Genomic DNA, 15589 nt, shown 5'->3' with positions numbered 1-15589 from the left:
TAGCTTTATCTGAGAGATCTGTGGCAAAGGTGAATGCAGAATTTGGCTCTACAGGGCAGCATTTATCTGCATGAGGTGAACAACTGGCTATTCTTGTTGGCAGTCCTCTGCCACATTTACTTCTCACTTTGCAAATCCTCCAGCACATGAAGCATCTTTGTTCTGTCTTGAATGGGGGCTTTCTAAAATCAGCATTTAAATAAAGATGTGCAACAGCATGAGCTGTAATCAAATACAAGAGAACTATCCATTCTGTGGAGAATTTTGGGATTTACAAACATCCAAACGGAAGTGAAATCGTTCTTTGGAAATCATTATAAGATCACAGACAGGAGAACAGTTTAAGTGAAATTCTGGCTGCCAGAGAACCTGAGTGGGGCTTTCAGAGCCTCCCACCTGGCAGGCTGTCAGGGAGCCAAAAGCTTGGGAACTGGGCATTTATGTGCTGTTTGACCTTAGGCCTACTGGTTCTTTGCACTGTTGATCAGAAGGAGCAATTAGACGCTCCATGAAATCAGTTATCCCATTTTTTAGGAGTAGCTGGTGCCCTTGTCTGCATGGCCGCCCGTGCAGTCTGCAGACTCCAAATAACTCTGTCCCACAGAGATGTGGCATGTCAACCCTCCTCCCCCTCCACCAGCCCTTGCCTGTCCCTTGCCTCTGTCCCAAAACCTGGCTTTGGAAGCTAGCAGTCCCATCACCTGGCTGCTGGGAGCTGAGTGGACAAGCTGGCAGGAAAATGTGCAGGTTTCTGGTTGGCAGACACAGCTCTGTTGGGACCGTGCCTGACTCCTAACGGAGCTTTTTGGAAATCAAGCAATCTCGGCGTTATTTTTTTCTTATATTTAGGCAAATGAATTGGCCAGTTCTGAGTTCTGACACAAAGCCATGAAAACTCCCCACCCTGTAATGCAAAAGTAACAGGGGGAGACTGTGACTGTACTTATTTAATTTGTGGTATTCTATACCTGCCCACCACTTGCCTTTGCAGCTGTAATAATACCTCTTCAACGTGTTTTGCTTTGGCCCATGTTAAATGTAATTTTCTTTTTAGCTTTTCTTTTTTTTTTTTTTTTGTGAAGTAAACTGAACCCCCTTTCCTCTCCTTCCTTCGAAGTGGAAACAGTAGTTACTGACATCTTCAAAAGTAATCATTGAGATTAACCTTGCACAAGTCCTTGCCAAGAGCAGAATTATTCTCAGCACTGTTTTCTCAGTCTATGTTTGGCTCTCATGGTTTTTCAGTGGGGTTCATACACATCTACCAGTGATAAAGGGCTACTGGAGTCAGAGATCCTAAGGAAAAGAATATTCCATGGAAGATGCACATTTTGTGTTCATTCCTTCTCAGAATGACCTGTCCTCCTTAGTTTTTCTCCAGCTCATCGTTGTCCAAGTCCTGGCTCTTCTCTGGGTTCCAAAATCAATGTCTCCCCCATGTCTTTGTCATCCCATTTCTTCACTTCCTTGTTCTCATGACTCAAAAATAGTCTTGCCCTTCATGAGGAGCTCCCAACCTTTTCTTCAGCCTCCAGTTACAGCTCTGGTCTAGTTGACTACATGGTATTTCGTCAAAGGTTGGACTCGGTGATCTTGGAGGTCTTTTCCAACCCAGATGATTCTGGTTGTGGTTCTGTGATTCTGCCAGCCTTCACTTTCTCCGTCTCCACTGGGTTTCATCCTGTCTCCCCCTCACATGGGTCACTCACTGCTCACTGTCAGTGCTGTACCTCACCCCACTGTTCCCTTGTCCCAGCCTCGCATCCTCCAGCAGTTTCCCAGCTCCACTTTACCAACCCTTATCACCTCTGCAATCCCACCACAAGCCCAGTGCCGACTTCTGACATCCCCCCACTGGTCCAAATGCAATTCTATAATTCCCCTTTGTTACCCCCTGTGCCACTTTCAGCTCCATCCCTTGCCACCTGCATGCCCAGCAATGCAGGCTGGTTCCCCATGCTGCTCCCTTGGCCCCCACATCTCTTTCCTTTCTCTCTGCATTGAAACAACTTTTTTTCATGCTCCCTGGGCCCAGCACGGGAGCTATTTGAGCTCTAGAGAGAAAAATCTGCTCTGATTTCTCACTTCTCACCAGGCTGCACCTGCCCCACGTGTCTGGAACTGACTCAGACGCTGAAGGATGTGTTACTCAGACCCTGGGAGATCTTAGCTGTTAGTCACTGGAAAATATCCTCTCAAGAGATGATCACAGTGGGATTTTTGTCTATCTGTTTACTTGGTTTTACTCAGACAGCAAAATTTGGGCACCCTTGTGATGACTTTTCATAGGGGCAGCAAGATATCTGATGCTAGTGCCAGCACCTGCCAAACTTGAAATCCTTGCTGCTATCTGGTGGGACTTCTCAGATTCTCACAATGTCTTTTTTATTTTTGTAGTAGAGTTTATTTATACTGCATCTCTATTTTTCCACTCTCACACCTTATTCTTGGAAAGGGCCAAAGAGTTGTAGCTGAAACTTTCCAGCTGAAGTGGCTCAGCCTGAGGCAGACACCTGACCTGGAAAAATGCTATCCAAACAAAAGGCAAACTGCAAGCACATGGAAATAGTCTTATGATGAGAAGTGTTGACAAACAAAAATGAGGTTATATTACCCACCCCACCTGGAAGTTTCCTATTTCCATTGAAAAAAACCTCCAACCTTCAAGTGCAAAATTGTAAAATAATAATAGCAGCATCTCTTTTACAGCATTTTAGTAGATCCCAGAGCATTTTAAAAACAGGAGTGAGTTATTATCTCCATTTTTTATTATGCAATTCATAGTAATAGTTTTCCCAGCTACAGTAAAAGCCATCAGTAGTAAGTGATGATTTTCTTGTCATCAGTCCCGTGGGACACATTCTCATGTAAACAGCCTGCTGCTATTCACACTTCTCCAACAGGAATTAATTGAAAAAGAAGCCCCTGAGAGGGAAGGGTACAGCATCATTAAAATAAAAAGTGTGGTGTTCAAAAGGGCTGTTTCTGATCTTGTAGAACTTGTACATCTCACTGATTTAGAAGGTTTTTCGTTGCCTTATACCAAAGTGATAGCACTTCACCTGTTGTGAACCACATAAAAGAATTGTATCAGCCTTGTTTCCTTTTAGAAAACAAGCAAAACAAACAGGGGCTGCTTCTAAATAGCTTCATATTGCAACTATTTGAATAGATTCTCCTCACCTTTCCTTGGAAGCATCTAGATTTTTCTGACGTATAAAATATTATAGGTGCATTTGCATTGCACTTCTGCTCAGGGAGGGTTGGTTTAAATAGTGAAAAATGTGCAGGCACAAAAGGGGAAAAACATCAGGGGAAATCTTTCGAGGGTTCTTGGGATCATGGTGCATTCTGTCATCAATCAGTCTGCTAATCTGTTCAAATTTCAGGCTGTGCCATGGATTATGCCAAGTGTGAATTCAGTTTCATGCACACATCTAAGATCTTACCTGTCCTGCTGGCCGAACCTTGCCAATGAATTGAGCCAGAAAAATCTTCTGGCCTTGATGTCCTTCAGATATTTCTTCTATTACATCACTTTCTGCCTTTCTCTCACTCTCCCACGCAATATGGGCTTGGATCCCTCCAAGCCTGTCACAGCTTCCTCAGGAGGAAATGTTCAGATATCTGGAAGTGACAGGGTTGTCACAGGCAGGAATCACGCAAGGGCCACTTGATGAGAATGGGTGAGAATGTGCAGTTGTGCAAAACACCCTGCAAAAATGCTCAGTCATCCTCAGGTCACATAATGGGCACGGGGAGCAAGGAGAGGCAGAGTCTGATTTAAGGGAATGTGCATTTTAATAAGGATATCTCCTGTGTGAGAATCCCACCACTTAACCTGTGGAAATACCTCATGAAAAGACCAAAACAGTCTGGTATTCTTGTAAGGTTTTTTTTTTGCCATTCAGCACAGAGCAACTCAGGGTTGTCTTTGCATTAAAACAGCTGACTTACACTCTTTAAAATCTCACAAGTGTCATGTGGATGCTGCAGTTGTGTCTTACTTTGCAGCAGCACACTTCTAATGTACTGCATTCCTAATGACTTCACCTCTGACACTGCAGGAAATGGTCACCCAAAAGTCTCTGTTAAAGTTGTTTCACTGCTGTCCTCATCTTCAGGATGAGGAATTACTATGTACAAATATAAAGCTTTTCACTTAAATCTAAAATAAGACTCCCTGGGTTTGTGCACAGTCTTATGTCTTTCAAACACAATTTAAGTTGGTGTATGGGTGCCTTTATTTATGAATTATGTAAACAATGTGAAATGAGCCTTAATACTTGAATAAGAGCCTCAGCTAAGGAGTTCAAGAGTATCTGTATGTTATGCTTGGATTTATCAAAAGTTTTCCCTCTTCTCTCACAGTGCAGCTTTATTTACTTCAGGTTTGGGAGAAGGAATGTTCTTCCTCCTTTTTCTCTGTGTTTGTTTTGTCAAATATATTTGAAATACTATCTTATGTATTCACTGAAACTGCCCTTAAAATTTTAAGCACTTTGCTGCACCAGGTTAGTGAGAGCTATTAGCACTGTGTGTGCAAGTACATGTAGTAAGGACATACAGAAAGCAAGACTGTGTGTGCATGGCAGGTTTGGAGCATGCTGGCCTCATTTCAAACAATGTGTACAACACACATCATCCCAAAAATCTCCAAAGTATTAACCCTGGGAAACAGAAGGGTGATATAAAATCAGCTGCTTATGTACAGTCCCAGGGTGAAGGTGAAAGGGATGGTAGTGTGAAACCAAACAGCTCAAGGGAAAGATTTTCAGAGACAAAGATCATTCTGTTGAAGTCCTCTCTCATCTAAACCTGTAACTTTTGGCTCTGATTTTGTTGATCTTAACTTTTCCCAGTTATACTTGAGGATAAAGATCGTTTTAGATCATTTTAGGGGCTTAACAAGGGCAGTAGCTCTGGACCAGGTTCCAAAAGAATAGTAAAAGTAACTGCTTAGTACTTCTGGACATGTAACCTGCAAGCGAGGCCTCTGATCAGGCAGCACTTTAACAAGGAGGGTTAACTGCTTGTTGTGTTAATATGCTCTTGCAGCTGCTTTCTTATCTTCAAATCTGGGTTTTATCTTTTGAAAATTAGTAGCAAATGCATCCCCCTGGGCAGGGAACTGAGCTCCCACCGTGCCAGGTTTGCAGGGTGCTTCAATATGATAAGGGCATTCACTTCTGCCCTCACAAAGGGGGCTGAAAGGAGGCGGTTCTGTAGATGGATGAGACATGATGCTTGGTTTCTACACAACGTTTTAAACCCTCTCTCCTTTTGGAGGAGCTCCCATAGCAGCATCAGGAGCCTGTGAACACCAGTGTTGCATGGCAGGGAAGGGGAGTGGGGACTAAGGTGAAGGGTGAAGCCTTTTCACATGAAATCCAGGATCACGCAGCTGCCCAAGGAGGCTGCACAGCTTGGTGGTTATTATTTTGCATCAGACATCAATATTCATTGCCAGAAGTATTTTATATTGCAGACACAGCTCCTGAAATAGTGTTGTTGGAAGAAAATCCGCTAGGGAACTGTTTATACTGATAAAGCAGGGGATGGCTTTCATTTTTCTGTGCAGAGCCACGGGAGAGGGAGCAGCATGTTCACAAGGCTGCTGCAGGAAACAGGCCATCTGCAGGATGCCCTGTTTTAGTGAATCATCTCAGCAGTTCCTTCCAACACAACTCCCATGGAACTGAGGGCAAGAAATTAAGGATGTTCCTCTGCTAATGGAGAGCAGCGTGGAAGCCCTCCTTGCCCTCCTTTACAGCAATCTCCCAGAGGTACAGGAGACCTTGCTAGGGCACAAAAACATAATTTAAATCTTCCTGTATTAGCACTAATGAGACTGGCCCATGCTCCCCTTCTTAAACAGACACTTAATTCAAGCACTCATCAATAAAGCACTCCCAAGGCACAGCACTTGGTTGCATGAAGCACAGATTTTCACTCTTTTGCTCATTGGAGGGAGAGAGAAACATCCCTCCCACGAACAGAATCACACATTCATATCCTGTTCTCCCTTTTTCTAGTTAAGATGTAACAACACATATATATAAAATAGCATAATTTTCCCCCCAAAAATCAAATACAACCTGTGAAGTATGGTCAAATTGAAGCTACATATAGGAAGGGAAAATAAAAACACCTTGAAGTATTTTAAACACACATTTCAATACATCTGTCCTACTGTAAATTTTCTGTCTCAGAGTTAAAATACTATATTATCTTATATTTTTAGTACTGTTTGGCAATGAGGCAACTTTAGTTTGAAAAAAAACCTCCACATGCTAGTTAATCAAACTTGATATTTTCTTCTTTCAAGGATATATATCAACTTTTTATTGCAGATATATAAATATAGAGAGAGAAAGAGATGGCAACTTTAGTGTTTCAGAAATTAATTGCCTGTCTTCATCAGATATTTTAATAAATGATTTTTTTGTGATCATTTCCTTCTTCAAAATAGCAGGGAGAAAGTTTACGTGCTGTGTTAGGTCACCAGAAACTTCCTTTATCAAACCAAACTGGTGAATACTGCAGTTGAAAAATGTTCTTCTATACTTCAGAGTTGTTGCTAGACTATTTACTTTCTTTATAGCACTGATTTTAAATCACACACTGGTTTTTAAAATAAGCTCCTTGTCAGGACTGGAAGCTGCTGCAGGTTAAATATACATTATATTTTATGAGGCAGAAATATGTGCTGATTTCCTCTATATCTTAAAAACCTGAGTAGAAGGGAAATGTGCTGTCTATAAATATTTTAGCCAATTTCTGAAATGCTCTGCAGGCTGCTACTTCAATTTTAGGGTTAGTAAATGCAGCCTCGCAAATCAATATTTTCCGAAAAATACTTCAGTGTGACCTAATGATCCTGCTCCCTGTTTTCTTCATCAGGGAGATGGAGAGCAAAGATGCACATAATAATCCCCGAGCAATATTTTGTCTGACTTCTGATATCATTTTGTCCGACTTCTGATATAATTTTGTCCACAAAAGATTGGTTCAAATTTGTTACACGCTCAGCAGAAAATACAGAAGCAATTTTGCCTCCCTGTTGTGAGTTTTAGAATGTCTTTCAGTAATGATGTCTGAGAGTGAGGGGAGGGTTTGGGCAGAAATGTTCTAGGGGGGGACTTGGCATTTAGCAGATATTTGCACTCAGCAATGGGAAAGGTTATGTCAAAACCTTTTGACAGACACGTTCGAGTAATTTCTCACTCCCATTTATATTATAAACTGCTCATCAATAAATGCTGAGAGAAATTTGGCCTTTTTCTGCTGCTGTACAAAGAATCTGAGATAGCTCATGTGAGTGGATTAACTTGAAGAGGCAGGCAGACATTTTGCCTCACTTTGTGGCAGTAGGTCCCCCGGTGAAAAAAGCAGATAATTTCCAGTGCTCAAAGTTCAAATAAACAGGGTGATTTCTACCAAGTTTCTTTTGTTCTGTATGGCTGATCTGCCAGATTTTCAGGATGCAATGGGACAGGTTTTAGTGATCTGAGAGATGGCAGCTTGGAAAAAGTCTCACAGCATGTCAGAAAAATTGATTGCAGTGGTATTTCTCACTACCACGGACATGGAGCCACTCTTGGGAGAAGCCAGGGAAAGCCTGTATGTGGGTCTGATGTGGCAGCTGAGCATGATCATAACTTCTCCTCAGCAAAGGGCACCACAGCTATGCTGGAAAACGGGAGTTAGTATCTGATTTGTGTCAACCTCTTGCACCGTGATGTGCATGTACACAAGGATTTGAACAAAGCCTTAGTCCTTTGGGAGGTTTGTTATCACAGAATCGTGTTGGAAGGGACCTTAAAGATCATCGAGTTCCAACACCTTCCACTGGACCAGGTTGCTCCAAGCCCTGTCCAACCTGGCTTTCAACACTTCCAGGGATGGGGCAGCCACAGCTTCTCTGGGCAACCTGTGCCAGGGCCTCACCGCTCTCAGTGTAAAGAATTTCCCCCTAATATCCCACCTAAGCCTCCTCTCTGTCAGTGTGAAGCCATTCCCCCTTGTCCTGTCACTCCAGGCCCTTGGAAATAGTCTCTCTCCATCTTTCTTGTCAACTCCTTCAGGTCCTGGAAGGCCACCATTAGGTCACCCTAAAATGCTCTGAGCTGACAAGCAATGGTCAGAGGTATCTGTCCCTGCATCCCAGAAACAGGACACTGGCAGAGGAGCAAAACTGCTGCTGGGGAAGCCACTGGGCTGGCACACATTGCAACCCCTTTGGAGAGCTTTCCTGCTTCAGTTCTAAGGAAAGCACAGCCTTAGAATTGCTAAAGGGAGAAAGGACAAAAGAAATACAATTAGATAAAGCCACCAACTCCATTTTCTTCTGCAGCTCGCTCATATAGATCACTATAAATGTTCTGCTCTGGGTATCCTTCCATCTTTCCTGTTAAAGATGTTTGGATGTACTACAGATTATGTGTAAGTGATCTCTCAGGCAGTAGGAGAATGCACTCCTATATCTAAGAGACATAACCTCCAGGAACCTTCTCCTTTGATAAACGAGGATTTGAGTACTGCTTGCAAAGTTGGTTGTGCAGCCTTTTCAGGAGTGATTGATAGAAACCTATCTCAGATCAATGCCCTGGCTGTCAGAGTGCTCCCCTGAGAACTGGAGAAGATTTTGATTCCTTCACCTGACTAAGTATTTGAGACTCAATTTACCAAATTGTTAGTAAACATTCCGACCACAACCCGACAAAAGTGAGGCACCATCATTATCCTTTCTATATTTATTTAATCTAACCCACTGTTTCATTTGTTTTTATCAAAAATACCTGAAAACAACAGATTTTTAAGACATAGAATTCTTTCCTATGATAGAAAATAGGATACTTTCTTGCATGATTTTTTTTTGGTTTAGCCACAGAATACTAAGTAAAGAAAAAGAAAGAAAAGAGATTTGCCAGATTTTTCCTGAACAGGAATTAAACACCAACTTGAATATTTATGACTTTTACCGACCCTCTGATTAGAAATCAGTTTTAACTTAATTTACTGTCCTACAAGTACTGTATATGCCTTTCTCTTTCTGCCTCTACCCAGCATTAATGGGGATTGTGACTTGAAACACTTAGCAATAAATGCCAGCAGCAGTTAGAGAAGCTTACACTCCCTTTCATCACATCCAAGAAGCAAAGCTAGAGCCTCTTCCAGGTTTATTTCATGATCTAAGGAAGGCCCATGGATGTTACTAAGCTCTACCTGGCAATGTCACTGTTAACAGACTGGGGGAGCCTTGAGCTGGTGATGTGATTTGTGGAAGAGGTGCTCAATATTCTTGCAAGAGTCTACCAGTGATGTCAGGTGTCTCTAGAAGCCAGGACTTTCCCTGCTTGTCACCTCTGCTTAAGCACTGGGTGGTCAAGGAAGGAAAAGGTCTTTTGAAAAGATGTGATTTTCCAAGCTAAACAATGTCCTGTGCCTGCTGAAGGTGTAGCTTTTGCATATTAAAACACACCTGCACATCTGCTCCATTATGTTATTTTCAGAAACCAGCCCCGTGATTTCAACAGCTCCTCTCTCCTGTTTTGTTATTTTTTTCCCCAGTCCCGCCTTTCATCCAGCCCTTCGAGTTCCCGCGGTTCTCCATCGGGCAGAGGGTCTTCATTCCCTGTGTGGTGGTCTCCGGGGACCTGCCCATCACCATCACCTGGCAGAAGGACGGCAGGCCCATCCCCGCCAGCCTCGGCGTCACCATCGACAACATCGACTTCACCAGCTCCCTGAGGATCTCCAACCTGTCCCTGATGCACAACGGGAATTACACCTGCATCGCCAGAAATGACGCGGCGGCTGTGGAGCACCAAAGCCAATTAATCGTGAGAGGTGAGGAGGTGTAATTACCTCGAGGGGCGCAAATTAAGCGGGATCCGTCGGTGTTTTGTGACGGCGGCGTCTGTTTGATGGGAAGTACAAAAGGGAGGGGAATGTGGTAATCCCTCCCTTCGGAACAGAGAACACACAGAGCAGTGAAGCACAGAAACTAATGGCACTTTTCTATCTAAAAGTCTTGAAACTCATCAAAAACACTGGAGTGCACAGGGCGGATGGGGGAGATGCAAGGGTGACTTCATGGAAAATTGTATGAGGCACAAGCCCATTCTTTGGGATCAAGCCTTTGAGATGGTATCAAATTATTGTTTTAGTCTGCTTATACCCATTTTTTATTTAGATCACTCTCTCCTGTAGCATTATGTCAGTTAAAAAGCAAAGCATTGATGTTGACTTTGTGGGGAAAAGACTCTCCCCTGTTACCAGGTTGTCCTTTTCCTTATTTGTGTTTATTATGCAATTATCTCCATTCATTCACTCTGGTGGTTTCACAACATTTTGCCTTGAGATGGATGTGACTGGATGTTCAAGTAAGCAAACATTTTATGTGTAGCAGACCTCTCAAGTCACACCTTAGCCAAACTACCAGAGATCATCCCTTGTGATATATTTTCAAACTTACTGTGCAAAGATTCAACAAAAGCAAATTACTTCCTTTTATTTTCTAGAAGTTTTTCAAAGTGTTTAAAATTTTTCTGTTCTAAAAAAACGAGAGTGTCTTACTCTTCCCTCTCCACCATCTCTTCCTTGGTACCAAGCCATTGGGCTCCTCAGAGAAAGAGGGCACATGGAATAATCCTTCAGGTGACCCTGGTTATTTCTGCCTGCTGCAGATCACTACATTTTATATTCCCTTCTGGAGATTTACCAAAATAAATCTTAAAATTTTAAAGGGGCTTTTGCAATCTTTTCCAGGTTTGTTTTTGTTTTTTTTTTTTCACCTCAAAAACTCACTTGAAGCAAAGTTTTTTGAACAGCTCTTCCTTTTAAGTCAAATATTCCCACTGTCTTAAGACTATCCTTAGTGGATTATTCCCTAGTTTTCCACTTATAGAATGCACATGTTTACTTTTTTTATGCTAGTATTCCCAAAACTCAGTGGCACAAAAGTCCGTTACTTCTCCACTAGTTTTGGTATAAATATTACTTTACTTTTTTAATTTCCTTGATTTTAATCCTGTTTAATATTATTCAGTACAGATGTCTATTACTTACCTCATTTATTTAGTAATTCTTAAATGAAGTAGTTTAATTAACTACATGAAGTTAATTATTCCTTTCCTAAACTGTTCTGTTAGCATTTAACCCTATAAGAGAACGAATCACTGCAGCAGCTCTGTGTGGGTTCCTACAGATAATTCTGGGATGGTGGGAAGATGTGGTTTTACCACTGAAAATCTCTCTCTGCCACCACTGTCTGTCCCCTTCAGTGCTGAGATACTGGAGGCTTTAGGAATTGGGTCAACTGAGTCCATGTGTGGGGATTTCTGCTCAGTGTCCCACTGATGAGGACAGGTCCTGCCCTGCCCTCACTTCTCTCAACCTTTCCTGAGCTGCACTTTCCCTGTCTCCTGCTGCCAGCAGGTAATTCCTCCCCTGGAGAGCCCCTGTCTGCCCTGACCTCTTCCCTGGACACGTCTGCCTCTTGCTGCCTTGTTGGGCATTAATTAGATTTCCCTTCTTGTCAAGGGGAGGAGTTTTGGGGAGCCTTCTCTGGTGCCCTTCACACGCCCCTGACACCAACACTTCCATTTTCACCTCCACTTCCTCCTCATTGTCCTTCTGCTCTAATTTCACCTCCTGACCAGGGCTCTGCCCTGGTGGTGTGAGGACAACTGTTGGTGTGTGTGCCTGAAGGGTGTCCTCATAAACCCATAGGCGTGACAGAAGGGGCTTTTCACCCTCTTTTACCCTCTGGAGTCCTAGTCCTCCAACTTTTTGTCATTTTCCCCTCGTGCTGAACTTTCTGCCCAGCTCATGCTCTGCAGCAGTCTCCTTTAAGCCTCTCCTCTCCCTTCTCTCTCTTGCTGTCAGTTTAAATGGTAATGTTTTAATCAGTTTTGCATATGCATCTGAGGCAACAGCTCTCACTCAGAGGAAAAGTGGAAAATGTAATATCGTGTTTGACCTGAATTCCCTGCCAAACCCCTACACTGGCCTTTTTCCCTGGTACTGAGCTGCTTCAGCTGTCTCATTCCACACAGGCCAGAAGACAAACAGCCACTGTGATCACTCCTCCTCTGCATCCAACCTGACCTATACACATTTAAATTAAGACTTGGATTTTTTTTCCCTGCTGCCTGTTTATTCTCCAGGCTTTCTGATCTCTCCTCATCCTTTTGTTCGTAGGTGCCATGTAACTGAAACACAGTATTTTTCTGAATTAACTAAGGGGTTTATCTCTGAATATAGGGAGAAGTGGTGCTTTAAGTCCTCTTTTTTCTAATCCACATTGTGTGCTTTAAACTTAAATGTTGGCTATCCTAAAAGTCTGGAGATGTGTTCTGGGAATATCTTAATTATGTGCAGACTGTGCATTTTGATATGAGAGTAGACAGTGAGTGGGAAAGTGAAATATGACTGTTACCCACACAGTTCCTTTTTCTTATCTATCCTGTCCTTGTATTCACTTCAAAAGTAGACTTTAAAACAATGCAGGCTCTCATGTTTCCAAAATAAATGGGAATCCATATCATTTTATGGTACATGGGTAGAATTAGATGTAGAATCTAAATCCAGTCCATTCCTAAAATGAATGAAGAAACACAGGCCAACTGCTCATTGCTACATTTGAATTACTAGTGAATATACAAACTTCTGCAGAATACATACAGCCACAGAAATTCTTCAGCTTTACAGCTCCGGATTTTTTCCTCAATATTTTCTGTGTCAGATCACATGTATCTGCTATTTTTTATCATTCTTAAATTCCCATTAAGTTTTAGTCTGTTAAATAGATTTCTGATATTCTTCATACAGATATTATTTTTGATATCTAAGCTGCATTGCCATTTTGCAAAGAGCATTAAATAGCAAAAGAAAAACAAGCACTGGGTTTCTTAAAATCTGTGGGCACCTTATGTTAAATCTTTGCTGCTGTTCCAATTATTTTGTGCTTTATATAAGCAATCAAGTGGTATAAGGAGCCCTTAAAATCCAGCAAGGCTGGATTTTCCCTGCCTTAAATATCAGAGGAAGATGACAACCAGCTTCCACAACATCCCATAGGGGATGGAAGGCACCAGCTGAGAGGAAGTGAGATGATGAAGCTTTTGAGCATCTGGGTAAGGAGATCTGAGGGCAAACCCAGTTCTCTCCTCCATGGGTTTCTTGGTGAAATAAGGCAAAGTCAAATGCTCTGGACACAGACATGTCAGCACTTCTCTCCAAAAATTATTGGCCAATTTTAGATAAATCAGAAGAGGGGAAAACACCTCCAGTGTAGCTAAAAGCCTACAAACTTAATGAAAAGAAGTGATTGATAAGGAACACCTCTGCTGAGTGTAACACTGGATACCAGAGAACCCACACAGGCAAACCCTTCTGCAAACACAAGAAATGCTCCAGCTGGAATCTCTGCTCAAACACGAGGTACAAATCCACAGAAAATCAGGCTTGGTTAGTCCTAATGGTTATGGAATACCTTTTAAAAGCTTATTAATTAGCCACCAGGAGAATTCCCACTGTTCACTGCATCTAGGGACTGCGGGTAGGAAGTTGAGGTGAGTAAAAATGGGGCTTTCCTCCTCAAAATCATGGACTTTGCCAGATCCTGGCCTGCAGTTCCTCTGGGAATGCATTAAAAAATTGCAAGCTAGAAGGGTTTCTCAAAACCTCATAAATTACTATTATTTTAATTTTATTCCTTGGCACACTCTTGGTTTGCTAGGCATGCTATTAGGAAAAGGAAAAGAATAGGATCCTGTCATGAGAGCCACACACAGAAATTAGGAAAATATCTTCTCTGTCAACTACTTATATCATCATGAGGAATTAATTAAGGCTTTACTCATTAGGGCTGTCTTCTAAAGAGTGATTAAAAATCTATATACACTTTATCATGTGTTATTCATTTCTGTAGGGTTTCCTAAAATGGGAACGAAGTAATTATGAAATAAAAAGGGCTTTAATTGGTAACCAAAAAGAAAAAGCTCTTCAACGTATTGCGAGTTCAAAGTTTTTCTGATACTACCATAAAAGAGAATTCAAAGATAGTACTGGATGCATAAATCATGATTTTATAACTCCTGTTAGTGAACACATCATAAGTTAAAATTGAGATAAGGTCTTTAAATACCTAATAACCCCCCATGATGCACTTACTCCATTTAGTGTAAATGTGTTTTCATTTTGTGCTTGCCAGGAGTGTCGAATATCATTAGCTAGTTAGGCACCCAATGAGGGGGCCCTGAGCCTTGGATATTCCTGATAGGAAGTGAGTATCCATCTGCTTTCTGATGTTTGCTGGTGGTGCTGGTGCGATGCAGCAAATGTGGTTTGTGACAGACAAGAAGGGAGGGAAGATTTATGGTCACAGCTGGTGTCAAATATCATTTATTTCCTTTGCTGGTGTTTACACTGAGGCCTCAAAAATGCCCTCTTAAAAGATTCACTTCCTGTTTAACGTTCTCACTGGACAAACCTGATCAACACAAACCACTGGGCACGGTCTCATTTTGCAAAAGTACATCTTTTTTCTTGAACTGCAGAGCAAATGGTTTCACTAAACCAGCTAAATCGACCCCTTAGGTCCAATGACCAAATTTAATAACTGTTCATCTTTGCTAAAGTACAGTGTTTAATGATCTCATTCATTAATACATCAATGGTTGCTTTGGCTGATTAAATTTCTTCCATCATTTTGACAGTACGATCTAAATGTGAAGTACAAATATTCCGTGTAGAAATGAAACATCGTATCCTGGGCCAGTGTCATAGATTATTTCTTAACTCACTCCAGCAGCCCACCAGAGGAGCTGTGTTAGGAGCCTTCAGAATTGTTCCCCAGAGTGACATACTAATCACTGTACCTGGGAACCAGAAGAGCTCACGTGGATTTGAAGTCCAGGAAGGACTGTGGGAGTTTGTCATCTGGTCCTTGGAATAAAGCACGGGCAAAAAGGAGTTCTGGATTTACACAGAGCAAACTTAAATCATGGAATTGATGTGGGATCATGGGAATCTCGTGAGGTTTAACAAGGCCAAGTGCTGGTGCTGCACCTGGGTCAGGGAGACCCCTGGTACCAACCCAGGCTGGGGGATGAACAGACTGAGAGCAACCCTGGGAGAAGGACGTGGGGGTGCTGATGGGGGAGAGGCTGGACATGAACTGCCCATGTTTCCCAAATGTGTCCTGGGCTCATCCCACACCAAGGCAGCAGGGGAGGAAGAAATTCTTCCCTGTGAGGGTGGTCAGGCACTGGAATAGGTTTCCCAGAGAAACTGTGGCTGCCCCATCCCTGGAAGTGCCTAAGGTCAGGTCGGACGGGGCTTGGAGCAGCCTGCTATAGTGGGTGTCCCTGCCCACAGCAGGGGGTTGGAAAAGATGATCTTTAAGGTCCCAACCCAAACCATTCTATGATTCCATGACTGTGAATTTTAGCATGCACACATAAATCGATTTTTGTTAGCAGCTTGTAAAGTCAGTCATTGAGGGCAGCACTGACATTGGCAAACAGTGTCTTCTTAGGGTACCAACTCTTATTTTATCATCTTATCAGGATTATTTCGC

General features: G+C 42.4%; 1 protein-coding gene across 1 annotated transcript in view; it reads left to right on the top strand.

Moving 5' to 3' along the window:
* The window catches only part of DSCAM (DS cell adhesion molecule), a 442855-nt gene that overhangs the window by 280093 nt on the left and 147173 nt on the right, over positions 1-15589 (top strand). Inside the window, exon 9 of the mRNA XM_017810914.1 lies at positions 9574-9852. Coding sequence (XP_017666403.1) covers positions 9574-9852 — 279 coding nt within the window. The remainder of the gene's footprint in view (positions 1-9573; positions 9853-15589) is intronic.

This window comes from Lepidothrix coronata, unplaced genomic scaffold (assembly GCF_001604755.1).
Source record: "Lepidothrix coronata isolate B3197 unplaced genomic scaffold, Lepidothrix_coronata-1.0 Scaffold30, whole genome shotgun sequence".
Lineage (NCBI taxonomy): Eukaryota > Metazoa > Chordata > Aves > Passeriformes > Pipridae > Lepidothrix > Lepidothrix coronata.
The sequence above is the reverse complement of the archived record's forward strand: the minus strand, read 5'-3'. Positions and strand labels throughout refer to the sequence as shown.